At 43.3% G+C, this 24,108-nt stretch overlaps 1 protein-coding gene across 2 annotated transcripts in view; it reads left to right on the top strand.

Annotated features, from left to right (window-relative positions):
* The window catches only part of SLC5A10 (solute carrier family 5 member 10), a 175,465-nt gene extending 163,982 nt beyond the window's left edge, over positions 1-11,483 (top strand). For both annotated transcript variants that reach the window (XM_033963148.1, XM_033963146.1), the window contains 2 exons: positions 8,838-8,943; positions 10,104-11,483. In XM_033963148.1, coding sequence (XP_033819039.1) covers positions 8,838-8,943; positions 10,104-10,297 — 300 coding nt within the window. In that variant the 3' untranslated portion in view covers positions 10,298-11,483. The remainder of the gene's footprint in view (positions 1-8,837; positions 8,944-10,103) is intronic.
* Positions 11,484-24,108: the final 12,625 nt, after the last annotated feature.

Below are 24,108 nucleotides of genomic sequence, written 5' to 3'. Positions count from 1 at the left end.
AGTCTCAGGGCTGTGTTTTGTACTGTTTGTAATTGTTTTATCATAGTTGTGAGGCAGGGGAGATAGAGGACATTGCATCAAAAGAGATACATATTTCATTGAGCTTTGTAGTCGAACAAGTGACTTTATGAGTTTGTTGAGTGGTCATCTAATCCAGTGGTTCCCAACCCTGTCCTGGAGGAACACCAGGCCAATTGGGTTTTCAGGCTAGCCCTAATGAATATGCATGAAGCAAATTTGCATGCCTATCACTTCCATCATATGCAAATCTCTCTCATGCATATTCATTAGGGCTAGCCTGAAAACCCGATTGGCCTGGTGTTCCTCCAGGACAGGGTTGGGAATCACTGATCTAATCCATAAACCAACATTTGAGGTAGGCAGGTGGGTGCTATGATGTCTGTACAAGACACAGCTGCTGTGTTAAGTTGCTGTTTTGAACTGAGCACTCATAATTATTTCATTATAGCATTATTGGACTGGTGATCCCAGATCACATCATATAATACTGCTACCTGCCTGGGTGAGATGACCTTAACCACCTCTATTTTTTTTAATTTTATTTGCGGTATTTATATACCGCCTATCAAAGTTATCTATGCGGTTTACAATCAGGTACTCAAGCATTTTTCCCTGTCTGTCCTGGGGCCATGGAGGATTGAGCGACTTGCCCAGGGTCACAAGGAGCAGTACGGGATTTGAACCCACAACCTCAGGGTGCTGAGGCTGTAGCTCTAACCACCAAAGGCGAAAAAACAGTGTGACAAGGCAGTGGCTGCTGCCAGAAGGATTCTGGGCTGTATAAAGAGAGGCGTAGTCAGTAGAAGAAAGAAGGTGTTGATGCCCCTGTACAGGTCATTGGTGAGGCCCCACTTGGAGTATTGTGTTCAGTTTTGGAGACCGTATCTGGCGAAAGACGTAAGAAGACTTGAGGCGGTCCAGAGGAGGGCAACGAAAATGATAGGAGGCTTGCGCCAGAAGACGTATGAGGAGAGACTGGAAGACCTGAATATGTATACCCTAGAGGAAAGGAGAGACAGGGGAGATATGATTCAGACGTTCAAATACTTAAAGGGTATTAACGTAGAACAAAATCTTTTCCAGAGAAAGGAAAATGGTAAAACCAGAGGACATAATTTGAGGTTGAGGGGTGGTAGATTCAGGGGCAATGTTAGGAAATTCTACTTTACGGAGAGGGTGGTGGATGCCTGGAATGCGCTCCCGGGAGAGGTGGTGGAGAGTAAAACTGTGACTGAGTTCAAAGAAGCGTGGGATGAACACAGAAGATTTAGAATCAGAAAATAATATTAAAGATTGAACTAGGCCAGTTACTGGGCAGACTTGTACGGTCTGTGTCTGTGTATGGCCGTTTGGAGGAGGATGGGCAGGGGAGGGCTTCAATGGCTGGGAGGGTGTAGATGGGCTGGAGTAAGTCTTAACAGAGATTTCGGCAGTTGGAACCCAAGCACAGTACCGGGTAAAGCTTTGGATTCTCGCCCAGAAATAGCTAAGAAGAAAAAAAAAAAAAAAAAAAAAAAATTTTTAAATTGAATCAGGTTGGGCAGACTGGATGGACCATTCGGGTCTTTATCTGCCGTCATCTACTATGTTACTATGTTACCAGGCCACACCTTCCTCCTCTAAGTTAGAGGACCTTGCGCCATGATGGACAAATCAAGGTTCTTGAACTGCATTCCAGTACATCATAGCACCTGTGCAATTTTACCTCTTTGAAAGCAGTATATTAACTTTGATTATGAACTGAAAAATTCATACAGGTCAGACTGGCCTAGGGCAGGGGTAGGCAATTCCGTTCCTCGAGATCCGGAGCCAGGTCAGGTTTTCAGGATATCCACAATAAATATGCATGAGATAGATTTGTATCTCAAGGAGGCAGTGCATGCAAATCCATCTCATACATATTCATTGTGGATATCCTGAAAACCTGACCTGGCTCCGGATCTCGAGGACCGGAATTGCCTACCCCTGGCCTAGGGTTACCATATGGCTCCAGAAAAAGGAGGACAGATTGAGACATCCAGGTTTTACTTCCATTGGTTTCAATAGAAGTAAAAGCCGGATTTCTCAATCTGTCCTCCTTTTTCTGGAGCCATATGATAACCCTAACTAGGGGATTATGGAAATACTTTTAAGACCAATAGGAGGAAACATTTATTTTACTCAGAGAACAGTTAAGGTCTGGAATGCGTTGCAAGAGGATGTGGTAAGAGCAGTTAATGTAGGTGGTTTCAAAAAAGGTTTGGACAAGTTCCTGGAGGAAAAGCCCATCATTTCGTTTCTCTCCCTCTTGAGGCACCCGGTGTGCTGTCAAAGATGGGCTGTCACCTGCAGAAATTTGGCAGCCTAAGCAGTGAAGTCATTTCAAGCTGGACTTCAGTCTAGATTGTTTTTGATTGTATTTCTCACTTTCTTTCCATTTTATGAATTATTTTTAATTTCATTCATTGTTTTGCCCCTGTTTTGTTTTTATTTTATTTTTTAAATTTCCCCAGAATTCTATTGTTTAACGGTTCCTCCCTTCTGCATCTAATCCTATCTCTCCTCTTTTTAACCTTCCAAAGTCCTTTCGATCAATGTAGTCTTGTTAGAATGTTTATATTCTTATTTTTTCCTCTATCTCTATTTTACCTCTTTTATTCTACTAAATGTTTTTTCCCAGGTACTTTAGTTAGATTGTGAGCCTTCGGGACAGTAAGGGAATTTCTAAGTACCTATCTTACTTATAATTTTATTGCACCCTAATGTATATTTTCTGTAAACCGCTTAGAACCTAACGGATTAGCGGTATATAAGAAATAAATTACATTACATTACATCTACTGTTGAGACAGACTTGGGGGAAACCGCGGCTTGCCCTGGATTGGTAGCATGGAATGTTGCTCCTCTTTGGGTTTTGGCCAGGTACTAGTGACCTGGATTGGCCACCGTGTGAATGAACTACTGGACTTGATGGACCCTGGGTCTGACCCAGTAAGGCTATTCTTATGTTCTTATATAGAGGTCAAAGTTCTTTTGGGACCTTGAAGGTTTGATGGCCTCCAGGACAGATGCAGAAGCTCTCTTCGACTCCCTGTGACAGTCTTGCAGTAAGTGCATTTAAGGACCCCTGCAAACTGTTTTCACAAGAGATGAAACGTGACAGTGTGCGTACATGCATCGTGTGAGCGCTTTCACACCTCAAGCGCACTACTCTAGAATAATGACAAATTCAACACTCTTCTCTGCTGCCACCCAGCCCCTGAACATGCAGCATTTGTGCTACTTGAAAGCGGAGAAAAGTTGGAATGAAGCGATCCGCCTTAAGCAGAAAGGCATGCAGAAAGATTAAATTACCGTATTTGCCGGCGTATAAGACGACTGGGCGTATAAGACGACCCCCCAACTTTTAGTTAAAATATAGAGTTTTGTTATATACTCGCCGTATAAGACTACCCCTTCTTCCGCACACCTTCTCTACCGCCCCGGGTGCAGCACAGCCGGCCAGGTCCCCTTACTTTTGTGGCACTTCCCCGACCGACCGACAACAGCCCCGGTCCGACAAACCTCCCTGCCCTTAACCGCGAATCTAAATTACCTTCTTACAGCTGCTGTAAGAAGGTAATTTAGATTCGCGGCTACAGGGCAGGGAGGATTGTCGGACCCGGGCTGTTATCGGTCGGTCGGGGAAGTGCCACAAAAGTAAGGGGACCTGGCCGGCTGTGCTGCAACCGGGGCGGGGCGGGCCGCTCCTCTCCCTTGGTAGCCACTCGAACCGCGAGGCTACTCTCCTTCTCCTTATCTGCCCTGCCTGCAGCACAGAGCCGAACAGAAGTCTTCCCGACGTCAGCGCTGACGTCAGGAAGACTTCCGTTCGGCTCTGTGCTGCAAGCAGAGAAGGTAGGGAGAAGAAGAGCCGCGTACATCCAGAAGACTGAGCATCCAGCCCCGCAGGAGCCCCGCGACCCTCGGAGGCGTCCCCACGGGATCCCCGCGACCCTAGGGGCGTCCCCGTGCAGCTCTCTAATGTAAAAGTAAGGGCATGTAAACAGTACCCGGCGTATAAGACGACCCCCGACTTTGGGGAGGATTTTAAGGTACTGAAAAGTCGTCTTATACGCCAGCAAATACGGTAGGTTTTTCTAGGGATAGAAACAACAGGGTGTGGATAGAAAATGTAACCTGATTTCATGGTTTCTTTAGTGCCACGTGTCACCCTGTGTGAACACAGCCATGGAAGTGCTAATTCCTTTATGGAGGTGAGGCGTGGCCTGGTGGTAGAGCTGCTGCCTCCGTACCCTGTGGAATCAAAGCCCAGAGCTGCTCCTTGTGACCCTGGGCAAGTCACTTAATCTTCCCTGTGTACCTGTTTATATGTAAACCACCTTGAATGTGTAACCACAAAAAGTATACGAGAAAGAGATAATGGTTACTGCGGATGGGCAGACTAGATGGGCCATTTGGCCTTTATCTGCCATCATATTTCTATAACCATAAAGCTCTATGACATCACAATGCAGGTGTAAAGAGCCTTAGCCTATAGGAAAAGGACAGCTATCTAGAAATTAAGTAGAAGAGCAAGCTGCAGAGAGACCCCAACATCCCCCCCAAAAGAATTAGGACCATGGAGGATGTGGTCCATAAGGAATACCCTCTCCCCACCCCCCACCCCCAACACAAAGGGATTCACGGCATGAAGAAGCAGGAAGAAGGTCACATTCCCCAAACAGTATGGCGGACCAGCCACCTGGCATATAGTAAATGATGACAAACAGAAAAAAGGCAAGAGTGGTGTCTCTTCAACCAATAATAAAGTCTCTATTCAGCAAACAAATAATCCTAACAAGGATCCGTGTTTCGGTGTATGGATAACGCCTTCTTCAAGGGGACCTGGTGAAATAGCAGAGTGCAAAACGGTGGGAATTGAAAGTGACAGCAGTTGAAGCCCCGCATTGTCCATCCTGTCTGTCCAAGAATGTGGCCAGAGCTGCATCTTCCACTCTGTGCAGGTTACACCTCTCTAAACTCTGTTTAAACCAGTGGTCTCAAACTCAGGGCCCGCCAGGTACTATTTTGAGGCCCTCGATATGTGTATCAGAATCACAAAAGTAAAATAAAACCGTTTCTTGATCATATGTCTCTTTAGCTATAAATGACAATATTATGATTAAGACTTAGCCAAAAGGATAAAGAGTTTTACCTCCTTCAAAATTGTCAATTCTTTAATAAGACATTAACTCTTTTTTCTCAGGCCTTCCAAGTACCTACAAATCCAAAATGTGGCCCAGCAAAGGGTTTAAGTTTGAGACCGCTGGTTTAAAGTGTGAAGGTCATTTAAGTTTTGCTTTGAGTCCACCCTCTATATACATCCTCTGGGCACTCACCGAGAGGGCATTACAAGCATTCAGCAGAACCACCTCCCCTACCCCCCATTCATCCTAGGAGGAGGAAAGACAGCCTCAGGTAGAGAATGACCATAAACATTGTAAGCACTTTAGAAATATTTTAAGTGAGTGATTCAGCCTAGGAGGAAAAGGTGAGGGCTGTTAGGAATGGTTCAAATTGAGGACAAGGGAATCAGATGTTTGACTATGTTTCCTGAAAGGACAAAACTAGTTAGGCCATGTGTTTACATTTGCTGATTATCCAAAACTTAAGCAGGCAGGTTTTAATTAAAATTGGCAAAAAGCCCATGAAGACTGTGTAAGAAGGGTTACCAGATTTTCCGTCTGGAAAATTCGGACCCATAGACTCGCCCCCCAGTCCCGTCCAACCCCACCCCGTCACGCCCCCAAGCCCACCTCCAATCTCACCTCAGTCCCTCCTACCCCCCTCTCCCACTGCCTGCTCTCGTCGGGCAGGACATCTGCGCATGCGCAGATGCAACACAATGACGTCTGCACGGATGCCCTCCTACCCTGGACAAAGTGCTGGGTTTTGAAAAGCCGTCCTGACCCCCGGATATGTCCTCAAAAGGAGGACCTGTCCGTGAAAATCCAGACATCTGGTAACCCTATGTGGAAGCACATCTCAAAGAATTCCAACGTCACGCGTAAGGGGAAAATATTCAGCATAAAGGGATCCTTCACATGGTCATCTTCTAATGTGTTAGACATCATTCAGTGCAAGAAGTGTATTAATAGGGCAACTATTGTAACTAGTATGGCCTCCCTACCTGTTGTATCAAGTCTCTGTCCAATGTCTGTATTTACGCTGCCTTTCAGCAACCATGTTTTGCTTTCAAATTTGTACGTATACCGCCTAAACTTGTATATCAAAATAAAAATAAACTTGAATTATCGAAGATTCACAAGTCTAGGCTTGGGAAGAAAAAGGGGGAATGTATAAAGAAAAGGGAGGAAGCTAGGCTTGTAGGGGAAAAAATGAAAGGGATGGAAAAAATATTCAATGACGGGCCTGAAAGGTCACTTGGACACACAAAGTCAGAGGTGTGAAGAAAGTACAAGAGGTTTATTCACAGCATGCCGGACTCTTGTGCAGTGAGCAGCCTGCTTACAAGAGTGCCAGGAACAGGAAATGCACGGACTTTTATGCCCTTTTCACAAACTAATATATGCAAAATCTACTTCTCATTTGGTACTTCTATAAGTTTTCTACAATTATTATTGGTCCTAAGCCAGCACTTGCGATAGGTTCAGGGGTACAACTTATAGTCCTATAGGAAGCTAGTTCATTTACCTGCTTATCTAAGCCTTGCAGTTCTAACTGTTACATGTTCAGGAGGGCAGGGTACATCATGGCTCAAACTCTTATCGATTTAGCTTATAATGTGGTAAGGCAGGGACATACATTTCAAGCAGATGATGTCAGCAGATTGTACACTGTTTCCAGCTATGTAGGCCAGAGCAATATTTCAAACAACAGTTAACCATTTCATGACCCTACAGGCCAACTACTGGGACCCAGTTGTTAATGAGTGTAATATTAGAACATTATAACTCAACCTTTGATCTCATATGCTGCTGCTACTCAAATTCCTTAATGTCTTCAGTTTAATCATATAATTGTAGACATATTATTTGGATTATATGTGTCTCAATCAAATCTCCTTTGCCCCTAATACCCAGTGATTTTTCACGGTATAGACAGCATTGTCTTGTCAAGATTAGTCTGCTGGTAAGTGGGGTGGAGTCCACATGCTCTCTTAGGAAGCTTATAATGGTAAATCGGCTTGGTCCATGAGTTCTTTCTGAGCAGAACCTCAAGGAGGGGAAATAACTTTTCCTTGGGAAAAATTAAAAAACACATTTGTTCTTTCCAGTATATCCCCTTCCTGTCTTTTATCTTAATCTAAACTAAACTAAAGCTTAACTTTGTATACCGAGTCATCATTCTGAGAAAGCTCGACTCGGTTTACAGCAATTAAATAAACAGGGAATGATTTACAAATGATAAATAGAAGATAACAGCAAAATTTCAAAAGAATTAATTTTCAAAATGTTTGGCAAATAGAGTCGTTTTTAAAGATTTACGGAAAAATTGAAATGAACTGGAACTCCTTAAAAAAAAAAAGGGGAGATCATTCCAGAGTTGAGAGAGTTTAAAGACCAAAGATTGACTGAAGATCTTAAAACTTTCTTTCCAAGATCCCCAGTGTGTGAAGGAAGTGAAGAGAAGAGATGAGCCAGCCTCATGGACCACTGGGGCCTCGCTAACTGCCACCAATAGCAGCACATTCAGGAACAAGTGAAGAGAAGCAAAGGTTTGGGGGCATCAGAAGCCGCCTGCTATTTCGGTTGCATGTTGCTCAGATGTATTAAGCAGAGAATGACACTGGGAAACATTTGGCCCCGTCCCCACGGGAACTCAATTTCCCTACCCTGCCCCCACTAGTTAGGTCTCTGTCCCTGTCCCATTCCTGTAAGTTCTGCCTTAACCGCACAAGCCTCAAACACTCATGATTTTAAAAGTGTTTGAGAGTTCATAGACAAGGGCGCGAAAGACAAAGGCGCGCCCAGACAATTGAGCGCAGCGCGGAGGCGCGCGCCGCTCAAAATTACTGTTTTTAGGGCTCCGACGGGGGGTTTTCTTGGGGAACCCCCCCACTTTACTTAATAGACATCACGCCGCGTTGTGGGGGCGTTATGGGGGGTTTGGGGGGTTGTAACCCTCCACATTTTACTGTAAACTTAACTTTTTCCCTAAAAACAGGGAAAAAGTTAAGTTTTCAGTAAACAACGCCCCCACAACACGGCGCGATGTCTATTAAGTAAAGTGGGGGGGTTCCCCCCCACACCCCCGTTGGAGCCCTAAAAACAGTAATTTTGAGTGGCGCACGCCTCCGCGCTGCGCTCAATTGTCTGGGCGCGCCTTTGTCCCGGCGCGCTTTTGACCTGACACCGTGTTTGAGGCTTGTGCAGATGAGGGCGGAGCTTGCAGGAATGGGGCAGGGGCAGGGACAGGAAAAGAACTTACGGGATGGGAAAATGAGCTCCCACGGGGACGTGGAAAAATTGGTCCCTGTGCCATTCTCTACTTAGGAGAATAGTATAGAAAACTGAATGAATGAATGAATGAATAGTGTGAAGAGATTGTGATGTCATAATGCCTTATTCCACCAATAAGAGCCAACCTCATCAGTGATGTCACAATGGCTTGATTGCCCTTTACTTGGCTCACTTTTACTACATTTTGATTTCTAGAGTGGTGCAGTGTAGAGGATGACACGGGGACAAATTTGTCCCCGTCCCCACAGGAACTCAATGGAGTTACTTCCAAAGGATGCTCATGCTGGCTGTATAATAAAGCTGTACAGGAAGCAGAAACTATAATTATTGTACATTTTTAATTTTCATTTTGTGCAACAATTCTCTGTCTAGATAAAGAATCTCACCTGGTGGACCATTACTCAAGAGAGGACACCTATGGAAATTCCACTCCCAAAGGTTTCCACTAGGAGCAGTTCATCTCGCAGAGTGACTGATGGTACATGGTCCTTATTTATTTATCTATTCATTCATTATTCCCCTCAGTACTTCCTTCACATTAGGCCAAGGCATCTATCTCAGCCGATGGTGTCTGTCTCAGTTTGGTGGCTTCTTTCAATGACAAAACCCTGTAGATATGGACTTTCTCCCCCCAACTTTTGTTCTCAGCTTGGGCTATAAACTCCAGTTAAAGAACTCTGAACCTTTCTTGAGGTGTAACGTCTTAGCTATGGCATTCCTTTATTAAGCGTCATCCTTTAGTCAAGATGGTTTTCTGCAGCTGAACTTCAGGGTGGTGGATTCTGAGGCCACATTTTTCTTGAAACTCCCATGTAAATGGTTACCTTTCAAAGTAAGGATTTTATGACCACATTCAATTAGAGCAGTTTCTTGGGCAGTTTGATAAACAACCCCCCCTAGATAAATATATTTGCTAATTTTGTTACCATTTTGGGATATGTAATGACAAATTTCTGAGTGAGGAGATAATTATTATAAAACGCCTAGGTAATTAGAAGGAGGTATTAATCCTTTTGTTGTTTTCTTTTAAGATTATTTTCTAAAATGAAGCTATTTTTTCCCGTTGATGTGGGCTGGATGGGATTGTTGAATTACTGGTGTTAAGCTGTATGGGGTTTTTTTTTGGGGGGGTTTATGTTCAATAATTTTTTTTATTGAGTTTTAAGAATAAAATATATGTAACAAATATTTTACAAAGAATATCATCTCAACTCAGTTAATACATTGTAGATATATACATTCAAAGAAATCAACAATCAATTATCACCACAATACAAACACGATAAAGTACCTCCCAACATTCCTTCCCCCCTTCCCAACCCCCACTTCCCCCCTCCACCCATTCCATTCCCAAATATTACTAATAAATAGTGCTTCACTTTCTGATTACAAATGTAATGAGTTCACTACAAAACTGTGTGGGTTTTTTTTTTAGTTTTATCTTGTAAACTCATATTCTGTATGCATTATGGATAGAAATATAAAATTCTAATAAAAATAAGAAAAGGGAGTTAAACCCTTACCTTCCTACAAAACCTCTACCTGACAGTAAAGAAATACTGAGAGGAGATAAAAGTGGACAAAGGGGTTATGAGAATGTCATCTCACTATGTATCTCTCTCTTTGTGTCACGGACAGATTCCAACAAGCAAGTTCCACGGAACCGCTCGTGGACAAGTCAGTTCTGCAGTACCCGGGGGGCAGGAGAGGAAATCCCCAAGCAATTACCCATCAGGGACACCTTGGAGGATCCCTTCTGGGCTCGGGTGTGCTGTGTCAATGCCATCATTCTCGTCTGTATCAATATCTTCTTCTATGCCTACTTTGCTTGATGTACTGTTACTCCCTGACTGGGAGCTCGAGGCGGATCTACAGTAGAGATCCCATTCTGTGATGTGTGGTTACCCTCTTGGATATTATTTCAGCGCAGGGTTCTTTCTTTCCTCTGTACCTGAAGCCCCCAAATATACATGTATTACCTTTGCAGTCACATAAACCGGAGAGAGAGATCCCTTGTGGGTCTTAAGAATTTAGGGAACTAAAAAGTGTTGAACACTCACTTCCATGTGGATGGAAACAGAATTTGGGATCATTGGCCATTACGTTCCTTTGGGAGATATTAAGGTGGGGGTCAAAGTCCAGCTTTTACTGCACCTTAATTTACTACAGGAGTGACCAGTGGCATTCAGGGAATCCCCAGATCTACAGCCCTGCTTTTTAAATTTTTTTTTTTTTTTTTTTGCTTGATGCATTTTGATTTGTTGAGTAGGCAGCCTGCTCAACCAGTCAAACTGCATCAAACAAAAAGTAACCCCCCCACAAAAAAAAGTAGGGCTCTTGGACTAGGGATTCTCCGAACCCCCTGAAGGCCCTGACAGTATTGATCTGAATTTGATTGGCTGAGTGAATTTGATTGGCTGAGCAGCATCTGCCAGTTGCCTGCTCGACCAATCAAATTCAGAGCAGTGCCCTCAGGGCCTTTAGGGGGTGGAGCAAATCCCCTGAAAGCCCTGACCGCAAGCCACTGGGATGACTAACGTGTGGTAGTTCGGTACCACATGTTAGTCACTCTCGAGGTACAGAATAATGTTATTTGCGATCAGCCTTGATAACAGTGTTATTTTACTTTCTCGGCAGTATCTGGTTGCAACTGAAAGGGACCAGGAGCTGTCACTCTTCCCAACCCCCAGTTGACAGCCCCTTCATCCTGACCCCTTCCCTAAATAATAAGTCCTTCACTCCTGAATGACAATCCCTCTACCTGAAAGAAACCTTCAATGACAACCCCCTGCCCCAAAGAGTCATCCTTTAATACAACTGCTAGGGGTCACTGCCTCTGGCAAGGGGCAGGAGTGATTGAGGATTGTTTGTGCCCAAATCAAGTAGAGCATCAGAGAGTTGGCAGATAAGCCTGGGGGGTCATATGGGAGGCTGGGGGTTGCCTTGGCCCTTTTCAACCGAGGACTCCTTGGAGCAGGAGTGTTGTTGTTTTGGGGGTGTCATGGTGACATGGTTCTTAATAGGGGGTAGGGGGTGGGTGGGGGGAGGCAGCTCCCGATTGCAAGCACCAGCCCATCTCAGATGACCCAGGAGCTGTGAACCTCAGCTTTGCATCCTGATGCTCCCAGGATGGAAAAATTACCACCAGCTTTTTGCTGGCAGTATTTTTCCGGGCAGAATACAGCTTGCAATGTTTACCACAAGCTGTACTATGCAACTTGCAGAGTAATGAACTGTTTTGCATACATCTACATGCTTTGCATCTCATTACAGTGTAACCCATGGTACCTCATATTAACATGCATTATTGTAAGTAACGTGTGCTAGGGCTGCAACACACTGCCCACGTTTAGGTTGATGACATGATGTACATGATTTCTAGTTTATAAAGAGGAAATACATTTTCACTTGGCTACAACTGCAAATAAAAAGAGCATGGCAAAACGGGGTGAAGTCGTGTGAGATTCTGTGCGCATTAAAACAATCAAATTGCAAGAAATTAGTCTAACTGAAAATATGGAAACACACAGATGTCTGAGAGGACTGTTGGGCCTGGACGGATTTCCAAAACACGGCAATTTGTCGAGCTCGGGGCCACGTCTGGAAGGCCCCTGAGCATGCGTGGATGCGACACAATGACGTCACACACATGCGCGCATGATGCGTGCGACATCATTGCATTTGCAATTTCTCAGAGCATGCGTGGATGCGACACAATGACGTCACACACATGCGCCCATGATGCGTGCGACATCATTGCATTTGCAATTTCTCAGAGCATGCGTGGATGCGACACAATGACGTCACACACATGCGCGCGTGATGCATGCGACATCATTGCATTTGCAATTTCTCAGAGCATGCGTGGATGCGACACAATGACGTCACACACATGCGCGCGTGATGCATGCGACATCATTGCATTTGCAATTTCTCAGAGCATGCGTGGATGCGACACAATGACGTCACACACATGCACGCATGATGCGTGCGACATCATTGCATTTGCAATTTCTCAGAGCATGCGTGGATGCGACACAATGACGTCACACACATGCGCGCATGATGCGTGCGACATCATTGCTTTTGCAATTTCTCAGAGCATGCGTGGATGCGACACAATGACGTCACACACATGCGCGCATGATGCGTGCGATATCATTGCATTTGCAATTTCTCAGAGGCCCTTCAGATGCAGCTGTGCATTCAGGGAGGAAGAGACAAGGTTTCTGTGTGGGCGTGACTGAGGGCAGAACGAGGCGGGGCCACGGTCCTCTTTATGTAATGAAGAATTTCCTCTGTAAATGACCTGGAACAGGAAGACAGCATATCCTGCCTGAAGAGAAACAACTACCCCTTGTCTTGTTCTGTGCCCTCAACCCTCGGGGGGTGCTAGAGTGACCGCTCAGCCTCAGTTCCAGCGGCCGTGAAAAGATTTTCCCCCGACATAGATGAGGTTTTAGCATTTTTAAAGCCTACATGGGTCAGGAATTTCACTCTTTTGGGACACTTTGGGCCTGATTCTATAAGCGACACCTAATGGCGTCTAACTTGTAGGTACTGGTCAGCTCAGTTGTCATGCAACCACCCAGTGCTGTTTATAGATTTTCCTCTTTGCGGATGATACAAAAATCTGCAATAGAGTAAACACCTCTGATGGTGTAAATAACATGAGGAAGCTTGAGAAATGGGCCGAAATTTGGCAGCTAAGAGTTAACGCTAAGAAATGCAAGGTAGATGGCATATATAGACAGACTGAATAGGCCATATGGTCTTTATCTGCCTTCATCAGAGCCTTATACAGAGGAATCAATACCTCCTTTTTCCTTCTGGCTATTCCTCTCCCTATGCACCCTAGAATCCTTCTAACTTTCTCTGTTGCCTTTTCAACCTCTTTGGCCACCTTTAGAGCATCACCGACTGTCACCCCCAAGTCCCACTCCTCTTTCATACACAAAAGTTCTTCACCCTCTAAACTGTACCATGCCCTCGGGTTTTTGCAGCCCAAATGCACCACCTTGCATTTCTTAGCATTAAATCTTAGTTGCCAAATGTTGGACCATTCCTCAAGCTTCACTAGGTCCTTCAACATATCCAAGCCATCAGGATTACTCTATTGCAAATTTTTGGTATCATTTGCAAAAAGGCTAATCTTACCAGACAACCCTTCAGCAATAATGCATACAAAATTGTTAAAAAGAGCAGATCCAAAAAAACAAACCTTGAGGCACACCCCCGGTAACATCCCTTTCCTCTGAGCAATCTTCATTGACCACTACCCTCTGCCAACCAGAAGATCACACCGGAAGAGAATAATGTGGTAAAAATTCTCATAAAGTGAACCCCATTAGAAGAAGAAGCAGGATGAAGTAATGGCTTTTCACGTGGAAAAAATGTTGTTTTTCCAATTCATTTTGCACTTTGCATATTTGCATATATTCATTTTGTACATTTGCATATTTGGTTTAAACTAAAAACGAAACTAAAACTTAATTTTGTAGACCGGGTCTTCAACCAAAAGGAGCTCAACTTGGTTTACAATAATGTAAGCATAATACATAAACCTAGAAAACAGATGTAAACTAGAATGGCTTAGGGCAGGGGTGTCAAAATCCCTCCTCGAGGGCCGCAATCCAGTCGGGTTTTCAGGATTTCCCCAATGAATATGCATGAGATCTATATGCATGCACTGCTTTCCTTGTATGCTAATAGATCTCATGCATATTCATTGGGGAAATTCTGAAAGCCCGACTGGATTGCGGCCCTCGAGGAGGAACTTTGACACCCCTGGCTTAGGGTCTCTTCTCTTAAACTGCACTGCTCCCAATGTTCATAGAGTCCCTATCCATTCAGCGCTGCAAAACTTCTAGCGCAGTTTAAGAGAAGAGGGGTTTAGTTTCCAAAGTGATTATTAGAGCCAAGTCGTTTGTTCACATGTTAATTTGTGGGTTAATGCATGTAAAATCAGCGTGTTAGAACTTTTTGAAGGCGTGTTAACAAAAAGAATGTGCGTTAATGAATACTTGCTTTCCAATCCTGGCCATGAGCACCGAAATCTTAAATCAAGCCCTGCTGCACCCACAGAAAATTTAATTAGTCGAAAGTGGTCATAGTTTACCTCAGTCTCTGGATATGCGACACTTACTCTGCCTTGCATATGTGTTACATTTTTTTATTTATCTAGGTGGGTGTTTTTTTTGTTTTGTTTTTTTAAGCTAGATACAAATTTGTTATACGGCTTGACAAATTGCAGCTATACTCGCTCGAGGAGCGCAGAGAGAGGGGAGACATGATCGAGACGTTCAAGTATCTTACGGGCCGCATCGAGGCGGAGGAAGATATCTTCTTTTTCAAGGGTCCCACGACAACAAGAGGGCATCCGTTGAAAATCAGGGGCGGGAAACTACGAGGTGATACCAGGAAATTCTTTTTCACTGAAAGGGTGGTTGATCGCTGGAATAGTCTTCCACTACAGGTGATTGAGGCCAGCAGCGTGCCCGATTTTAAGGCCAAATGGGATAGACACGTGGGATCTATTCACAGAGAAAGGTAGGGGAGGGTCATTAGGTTGGGCAGACTGGATGGGCCGTGGCCCTTATCTGCCGTCTATTTCTATGTTTCTATGTTTACAGATGTGAATAAATACAATTTTCGCGTTATCTCTTTTTCTCATAAAGATGGATTAAAGCGGCAGCAGACTCCAACGCACAAAAAACATCACCAGAAATAAATTCCTGGCATGTTGCCATTCGCCGGGCAGGGGCATTTCCTTTATCTGGCTTTCCAAAGCTCTGGGGATCCCCTGGGAGATGTCTAGAATCATGCTTCCACCACACCCTTGTTGTTTCCTGGCTCTGGACATGTTTTTTTGAGTGCTTCTTTGAAATTATTACCAGAGGAATCCCCGATGTATGTTTTTCTCTACTGCCGAGGCCTTCCTAATACATTGATGCAATGAGTATGAATACCTGGTGTTGATGACAGAAACTGAAGTGGTTCTCCTAAATTCTTCTCTACCAAGTGCTGGTGGCAAAATTACTGAAAGCAAATTAGTGGTACAACTTGCACCGTACAAATAATTGTTTGTACCAACCCTGTTGTTGCACAAGAAATTGTCTGGGAGAGTTCTTTTATCCCAGAGAAATTAAAGTAATTGCCAGAAGGAAGCGAGGATTAGCAAGTTGATATATTTAAGTCTTTGAGACAGAAGCAACATATATTTTCTCCCCGACTTACTGGCTTGCTAAATTAAGAAAAGAGACCATGAAATATTCGCTGCCACTTAGTTTGCCTTTTGATGTACTTCAGGTGAAACACAGTCTGGTGTCACCTGTACATCTTATCTTACCAAGTTTTTTCTGTTCCACCTTTACCTAAAGAGTTCAAGGATGGATAACAGCGGTGGTGTAGCAAGAGAAGGAGACGCCGAGGGTGGTAGCGCCCTCCTCTTCACTCCCTCGCTCCTTCCCTGTCCCTTAGGGCCACAACCAGGCCCATCCCTCTTTCAATCTTCGTCAGCACGAGCAGTTTCTCCAGCCTGCTGCTTGCACTGTCTTCCCCTCTGACGTCACTTCCTGGCCCCGTGACCCGAAAGCGATTTCAAAAGGGAGCCAGGCCGGCGTGAGCAGTGGGCTGGAGAAGTTGCTTGTGCTGGTGAAGATTTTAAGAGGTACCGGGAGGAGGGGGAGGGGAAGAGGGCGCGAGCCTGGCGAGTAGGAGTGGAGAGGTGCCGGCGCCCCTAACATGACGGCACCCGGGGCGGTTGCCCCCCTGCCATCCCTTACACCACCACTGGATGGCAGAAATATAAACCAGCCCAAATTGTCCAGGAATTGGAGATTTAAAACAAAATTTACATAGCCTAATTAATCCCAATTTAAATCAATCATGATGGAAACAGAAAAGATTTTAGTGTTGAAACAATTTTATTCAAGTTATATCAAAAGCAGAATACAAGTACAACAAGTACATCACCAAACAATCTCCAAACCCCTCCCCCCACCCCCCGCCCCCCAACAACTTCTGAACTGTGGGAATAGCCCAACAAACCCAAGATAAACTGGGAATCTGTGTTCTGATAATTCCCAAGTGCTACCAGAAGAACATGGCCAAGAACCAGCCCCCCCCCAACCAACCATACTACTCTACAAGCCCATCCTCAAAAGCTGCCACCCCCAACCCTCCCCCCCAATGAACATAACATCAAAAACAGATTCCATCCTATAGGGCCACAAAGTATATCCAGGAAACAAACTTCACAAAAAAAAAAAAAACCCCAGCACCCGAAGCCTCCTCCTCCCTGGGGGTCATTCACTCGCAACCAGCCCCCCCAACTTCCCCAAGCCCCCCCAACCTGTCTTCCCCCCCCCCTCCCTCACCACCTCCCTCCAAAGCCATTCAGGAGAAGACTACGGCCCCTGGGGTGCAACTGCCGCAGGTACGGGTCCCAAATTTCCAAGAATCTCTGTTCCCCTTTCCGAGAACCCTTCGCATCTCTGGCTTCCCAACAGGCCAATTGATGCACATCCAAAACCCCGGTGGTGCATCAGAGGTCCAACATTTCATAATGCCTTTTCTAGACACCAAACTATCCCAAAGGAAGTTGGTTCCAAAAACAAACAATCTTTTCTTGTAATCTTAAGAGAATTGACCCAGAAATTATTCCACCTATCTGCACAGCTTTTCCTCAGGAATTTATTTCTTTTTCTTCAGAGCAGGAGTTACAGGTATGGAATAGATCGAATTACTCCTTTAGTTGAAATTAAACAGTCTAAGTAGAACCATAAAAGATGGTACAATGAAGAATTAAGAACCTATAAAAGACAATTAAGGCATATAGAAGGCCTTTGGCGTAAACACAAAACAGAAAACGTATTAAAGAGACTCAGACAAGAAAGGTATTTTTATAATAAAGAACTGAAATTAGCAGAAAAGACTTATCTCAACAAATTCAAAATAGTAACAATAGCGGTAATCAGTTATTTTCAATTTTTTATTCGGTGACTTGTAATGAGAATTCATACGTTCAAACGCAGATTCTTTCACCAGATGCTGTAGGAGAATTCTTTGAAGAAAAGGTTATTGTTTTGCGACAATTGTTGTCAATCGCCCAGCCAGGAAAAAAGATTTTAGAAGAAGAAGAAACAAACAACATCTTTAAAGCTAGATTAGCATCCTTTCAAAATTGCTCATTAATTCATTAATCTAAATTGGTAATTAAGATTAAAAATGATCCTATGCCAATAAAATGGATTCAGATGGATCGGCATTGTTTGTTGCCATTTGTATTAATTATGAGCAAGCAAAGTTTGGATAAAGGAATGTTTCCTGAGAGATGAAGACACTCATATAACATCTATACTTAAATCTAGAAACTTGGATCCAATACTTCTGCAAAGATATCGCCCTATATCAAATTTATGCTTTCTTAGTAAAGTAATAGAACAATTTGTGTTGGAACAACGTGTAGAATATATGGAGAAAACTTACCTACTTCATTCAAAACAGGATTCCACACAGGTCATAGTACAGAAACTTTGGTGTGTTGTTTCCTTAGTGAAACAATGGCTATTTGGCATCAGCTGCTCTATTTGACTTAGCAGCTGCATTCGATTTAGTAGATCATGAAGAGGTTTGGCCATTAGGAAAATGGAGGTCTTGATGCCCCTGGACAAGACTCTGATGAGACCTCATTTAGAATATTGTGTGCAATTCTGGAGGCCGCACCTTCAAAAAGATATAAAACGGATGGAGGAAGCTAAGGCATATGGGGACAGACTTAAAGATCTCAATCTGTATACTTTGGAGGAAAGGCGGGAGAGGGGAGATATGATATCTACGTGGCATAAATGCGCATGAGTCGAGTCTCATTTGAAAGGAAGCTCTGGAATGAGAAAGCATAGGATGAAGTTAAGAGGTGATAAGCTCAGGAATAATGTAAGGAAATACTTTTTTTTACAGAAAGGGTGGTAGATGTGTAGAACAGTCTCCCGGAAGAGGTGGTGGAGACAGAGACTGTGTCTAAATTCAAGAAAGCCTGGGATAGGCACATAGGATCTCTTAGAGAGAGGAAGAGATAATGGTTACTGCAGCTGAGCAGACTGGATGGACCATTTGGCCTTTATCTGCCATCATGTTTCTATAAATTATTCGTAGACATATTGAGGACTATTGGATTATCCTCTATAGTTCTGGATTGGTTTAGATCTTCTCAGATGAAGGGAAAGCAACTGTGTCAAAAAAGTTTCAATTATCATGTGGAGTGCCACAGGATTCTGCACTTTTGCTGATGCTGTTTAATATTTATACAATGCAATACAATACGGTGTCTTATATACCGCAATTTTCTACAAGTAATCAATGCAATTTACAATAAGATTTAGATAAATTTTGAAAGTTACATTGTTAGAATGAGAGGTGGTTATTACGAGGAAGGGGTGGAGGAGAAGAGATATGCCTTGCTTCTTCCTGAAGTCAAGAAGGGTTGTCTTAGGTGCGTTAGTAATTTGTTCCAAATGAGGGAGCCTTAGTATTCAAAGGTAGCCTCAAGCATCTTCTTCCGCCATACTTGCCGAGGTGATGGGAAGGGTAGTTTGAAGCGTTGCGATTCACATGAATTGAAGAAGGAGTTTGGGACTTTAATATCGGAAGTTCTCTCCATAGATCGCTTTGTGGACCACGCAGGCTACCTTGAACTGGCAGTTATTCTTATAGTGCACTCGCCCTCTCGTATTTTTTAAGTTCCAAAACTTTATTAAAATTTTGTATATTAAACATACATTTAAGCAGGTGAGAAAATAAATTCTAACAAGTCTGTTCACAAACAATATCGTCACAATGCAAAGGATATTCTTAAAATTTCTAAGAAAAGCTATCCCCAAACCCACCCACCTCACCCCATTGGGGTGGCCCTCTCCTAGTGATTCCTTTTGAGAATTAGTCTTGCAGTCGCGTTTTGTGGTAATTGGGGTCTCATGCGTTCTTTTTCTGTAATACCACAGTATAAGGAGTATATTGCACTGTTGATTACCATAATTCAGGAATCTGGATTTCGAGTATACCGTATTGCTATGCTGACGATATACTTATTGTTGCTAAAATTGATCCAGTTCAGCTTGATCTGACATCAATTAAAGATGGCCTTATAGCAATAGCCCAAAGTCTTATAGATCATAAATTAGTTCTCAATATTGAAAAAAAGGTTCCATCACTGCAGACATTTAAGTATCTGGGTGTACTTGTGGATTATCAATTAAGTTGTGAAGGTCAAATTTCAGCTTTAGTGAAGGTGGGTTTTTATTCCTTGAGAGCATTACGGGCAATTAGAGGATATTTTAAAGAACAAACTTTGAATACTCTCATTCATGCATTAGTAATTTCTAAATCAGATTACTGTAATATCACAAATGTGGGTCTTACAAGATTACACACCATTCAAAATACTGCCATTAAATTATTGGGTTACAATAAGATATTTGACAGAGTTAACCCTACTTTGTTTCCAATTTCATTGGTTGCCAGTTTTCTACAGAATTCAATTTAAAATTAATTCGTACACATAGCCCTGTTTTACAAAAGCGTGCTAGTGTTTTTAGCGCTGGCCACGGCGGTAACAGCTCCGATGCTCAAAGGAATTATATGAGTGTTGGAGCTGTTACCTCTGTAGCGTGCTTTTGTAAAGGGGGGGAAGGGATAGGGCGTTATTCTTTCAGTAACCTGATTATCTTCATACTTTGACAATTCATTATACACTGGCTAGAACGCTGAGATCACTCCAGGATAATAGATTACTTCTTCCTCCAGCAAGCAGGGCAAGATGGGAACCAACTAGAAATAAAGCTTTTTATTTTATTGCCCCATAATTGTGGCATCATCTACCATGGGATTTGAGGCTGGTAGTAAATAGGAAAGCATTTAAAACTATGCTGAAAACCTTTTATTTTCGTGAAGCGTTTGGGGAGGATTCGGTTATGTCTGCAATAATCCATATATAATAGAGAAATGGGTTCGTTAGTCAAAATCTTGTAGTACACAGCAGATGCAAGAGATTTGGAATTTGCAAGTAAGGGTGAATGTTGTAAATCTTGTTATGAACTGTTTAGATCTGTCCTAGTTTAAAGTAGAGCACCTTTCGATATAAAGTATATTTGTAAACCACTTGGACGTGTCATAAGAACAAGAGGTAAAACAAGTTTTAATAAAACATAAACCATAAAAAATAACCAGTTGATACCAATTTGACAAAGAAAATTGTCTAATAGGAAATTTCAATTGAAAAGAATTTCTCATTTGATATTTAGAAAGACGGTTATACAATAAGAACACTAGTTTTGTCAGATAATCAGGAACATTTCCCGTTAAGGTCTTCTAAACTGTAACTCCTAACTTGAATTTTAGTCCAGCTTCCAAAGGTAACCAATGAAGTCTACTTTAATAAGGTTGTAGATGTTCAAATGTTCATAAAGCAAATATTAATCTTACTGCTTAATTTGAGCCAACTCTAGTCGATTAATAAGAGATTTAGAGCAGATGGCCAATGCTAGGTTGCAGTAATCGAATGTAGACTTAATCAAGGACTCCACTGAAATCCGAAATGATTTGATCTCAAAATATTCCCTTATAGTTCTGTTTTCTCATCATCAGTAGCCCACTTGATCATTGGATGTATTAGCTGTTGGGTGCTGCTTAGATGGGAAGACATGTTATGGGGTAGGGAATGGTGATAAGAGTTGGGAGGGGCTGAAAATTTGAAGGAAATGTGGGAGAGAGTACTATAATGTTTGAACAGTTGTTGAGACGGGAAGAAAAATGTTGAGAAGGTTAAGATAGAAGTTGGTATTTCTTCTTTTCTCAACTGCAGCCAGGTGAAGAACTTTCATTGCTGGTCATGTTGGCTGGTGAAGTGGGTAACGCTTTTCATGCCAGCAGAGCAGGGGTACAAGGGTAACCAATATCACACTGGAAACTACGGAACTTGGATGTTTTGGTGATCCAAACATCCAAGTGTCAGTTTATGCCATTTTCGGGACATCTGCATTTTTTTGAAAATGAGCCTCCTAGGGCCATATTCTATACAGGCAGTCCCCGGGTTAAGAACGAGTTACGTTTTTAAAGCTGAAGTCGGATTTGTATGTAACTCAGAACTTGTAGATTTTAAGATTCTGCTCCCAGCTGACAAAAGGGCCACAGTGTTCCCTCTAAGGCAGGGGTGTCCAACCTTTTGGCTTCCCTGGGCCGCATTGGCTGAAAAAAAAATGTTTCTGGGGCCTCACAAATGCGCAAACGCTGCAGAAAGACGGAGGAGGGAGCCGGCATGACAGTACGCACCCAGGGGCAGCAGAGGAAAACACTGCATTACCCTCGACTGGGGCCACACAAAATCCTTCACGGGGGCCGCAGGTTGGATACCCCTACTCTAAGGCAAGGCATGCACAACCACACACTGTTCTTAATGTGGCCCTGCATCATTCCTGAATCTGCTGCAGGAGAAGTCTATACTGCTCAGTGAAATCAAATGAAGCCGTGACCATGTTCTTAAGTACAAGTCGGGCATCTGTAACTCAGGTCTGCCTGTACTTGACTCACATAAGAACATATGAGTTGCCATACTAGGACAGACCAAAGGTCCCTCAAGCCCAGTGTCCTGCTTCCAACACTGGTCAACCCTGGTCACAAGATCCCAAGGTGTAGCAACATTCTAGAGCTGATATTGTGATGTCATAATGCCACATTCCACCAATGCCTAAGAGCCAGCCTCATCAATGATGTCACAATGGCTTGATTATTCCTATACAAGCAGTCCCCAAGTTAAGAACGAGTTATGTTTTCAAGGCTGTTCTTAAGTCAGATTTGTTCGTAACTCAGAACTGGTAGATAGATTTTAAGATTCTTGCTGCTTACCCAGGCTGCTCCCAGCTGACTAAAGAGTCAACCGTCCCTACCAGTATTCCCTCGAAGGTACAGCATGTTTTTAATATGGCCATGCATCATTCCTGAATCTGCTGCAGGAGAAGTGTAGGAGTCTAGGCCACTGGAAATACTGCTCAGTGAAATCAAATGAAGCCGTGACCATGTTCTTAAGTACGAGTCGTACTTAAGTCAGACGTCTGTAACTCGGGGACTGCCTGTATATGATGCCTAAAAAATCCGTACCAACAAAGACAGCACTTAGCGTGATTCTATAAAACTCTTCAGAAGTTGCATGCAGTTTATACTGCAGGATCATGCTTAGCATCCGTACATGTGACTAACTTCTAGACACTTCCATGAAATCCAGGCCTAAATCCCTGTGCCTATGTTGTGCATGGACCGAGCACATTCTATAACATTGTGCCTGACTTTTAGGAATGCCCATGATGTGCCAATGCTCCTCCCCTGGCCACGCCCCCTTATGAGATTCACGCACTAGAATTTGCATGCACCACTTTATAGGACATGCTTACATAGTTGTGTGCATAGCTTCTAATTTGTGCCAATTATTATTGTGCATCAATTATTAAGTTTTACTGGCCAATTATTGGTACGGCTTGCTTCATTAAACAATTGTTACATGTACAAATCGGTAATGTGCCCAGACTGCTCGCACAACTTTGGTTGCACTATACAGAATCTGGCCCATACTGCACCCATGCATATAATGTGCACACAGATATTATGTAGGCACATTGCATGTCTATATAAAAATAAACCGGTATAACGCACCCAAGCATACGAGAGGGTGCCGAAAAGTTCTCAGTCCAACCTAGAAGAGAATGATGTGGATATGGATCAATGATCTGAAACAAGGTCAAAACTTAGAATTTCATTTCTGCAAATTGACACTTGACAAAATAAGATAACGCTCTTTTCAGCTCTTAGGAAGTTGGATGGTTGGGCTAAGAACTTTTATTACATACTAGGGGATGCTGAAAAGTTATTCAATTATAGGGCAATCAAGCCATTGTGACATCACTGATGAGGTTGGCTCTTATTGGTGAAATGGGGCATTATGATGTCATAATACCAGCTCTGGTTACCAGAGATTGAAGCTCTTTATACTACCCGACCAAGAAGAGAATGACGTGGATATGGTTCAATCAATGATCTGGTGGTCATCAACTTGGCAGCTATGCTTTAATGCTAAAAAGTGTAAAGTAATGCACCTGGGTAAGAGAAATCCATGCAGAACTTACACACTAAATGGTGAGACCTTGGCTAGGACCACGGCGGAACGTGATTTAGGGGTGATCATTAGTGATGACATGAAGGCTGCCAATCAAGTGGAAAAGGCTTCCTCCAAGGCAAGGCAAATGATGGGTTGTATCCGTAGGGGTTTGTCAGCAGGAGACCTGAAGTGATAATGCCACTGTACAGATCCATGGTGAGACCTCATTTGGAGCATTGTGTTCAATTCTGGAGACCACACTACCAGAAAGATATGCGGCGAATTGAGTCGGTTCAGCGAATGGCCACCAGGATGGTCTCGGGGCTCAGGGATCTCACGTATGAAGAAAGGCTAAATACATTGCAGCTGTACTCACTAGAGGAACGAAGAGAGAGGGGGGATATGATTGAGACGTTCAAATATGTTACGGGCCGTATCGAGGTGGAAGATGATATCTTCTGTCCTATAGGTCCTTCGACCACCAGAGGGCATCCGCTGAAA

This window comes from Geotrypetes seraphini, chromosome 11, assembly GCF_902459505.1.
Source record: "Geotrypetes seraphini chromosome 11, aGeoSer1.1, whole genome shotgun sequence".
In the NCBI taxonomy this organism is placed as follows: domain Eukaryota; kingdom Metazoa; phylum Chordata; class Amphibia; order Gymnophiona; family Dermophiidae; genus Geotrypetes; species Geotrypetes seraphini.
This window is presented reverse-complemented; position numbering and strand designations above follow the sequence as displayed.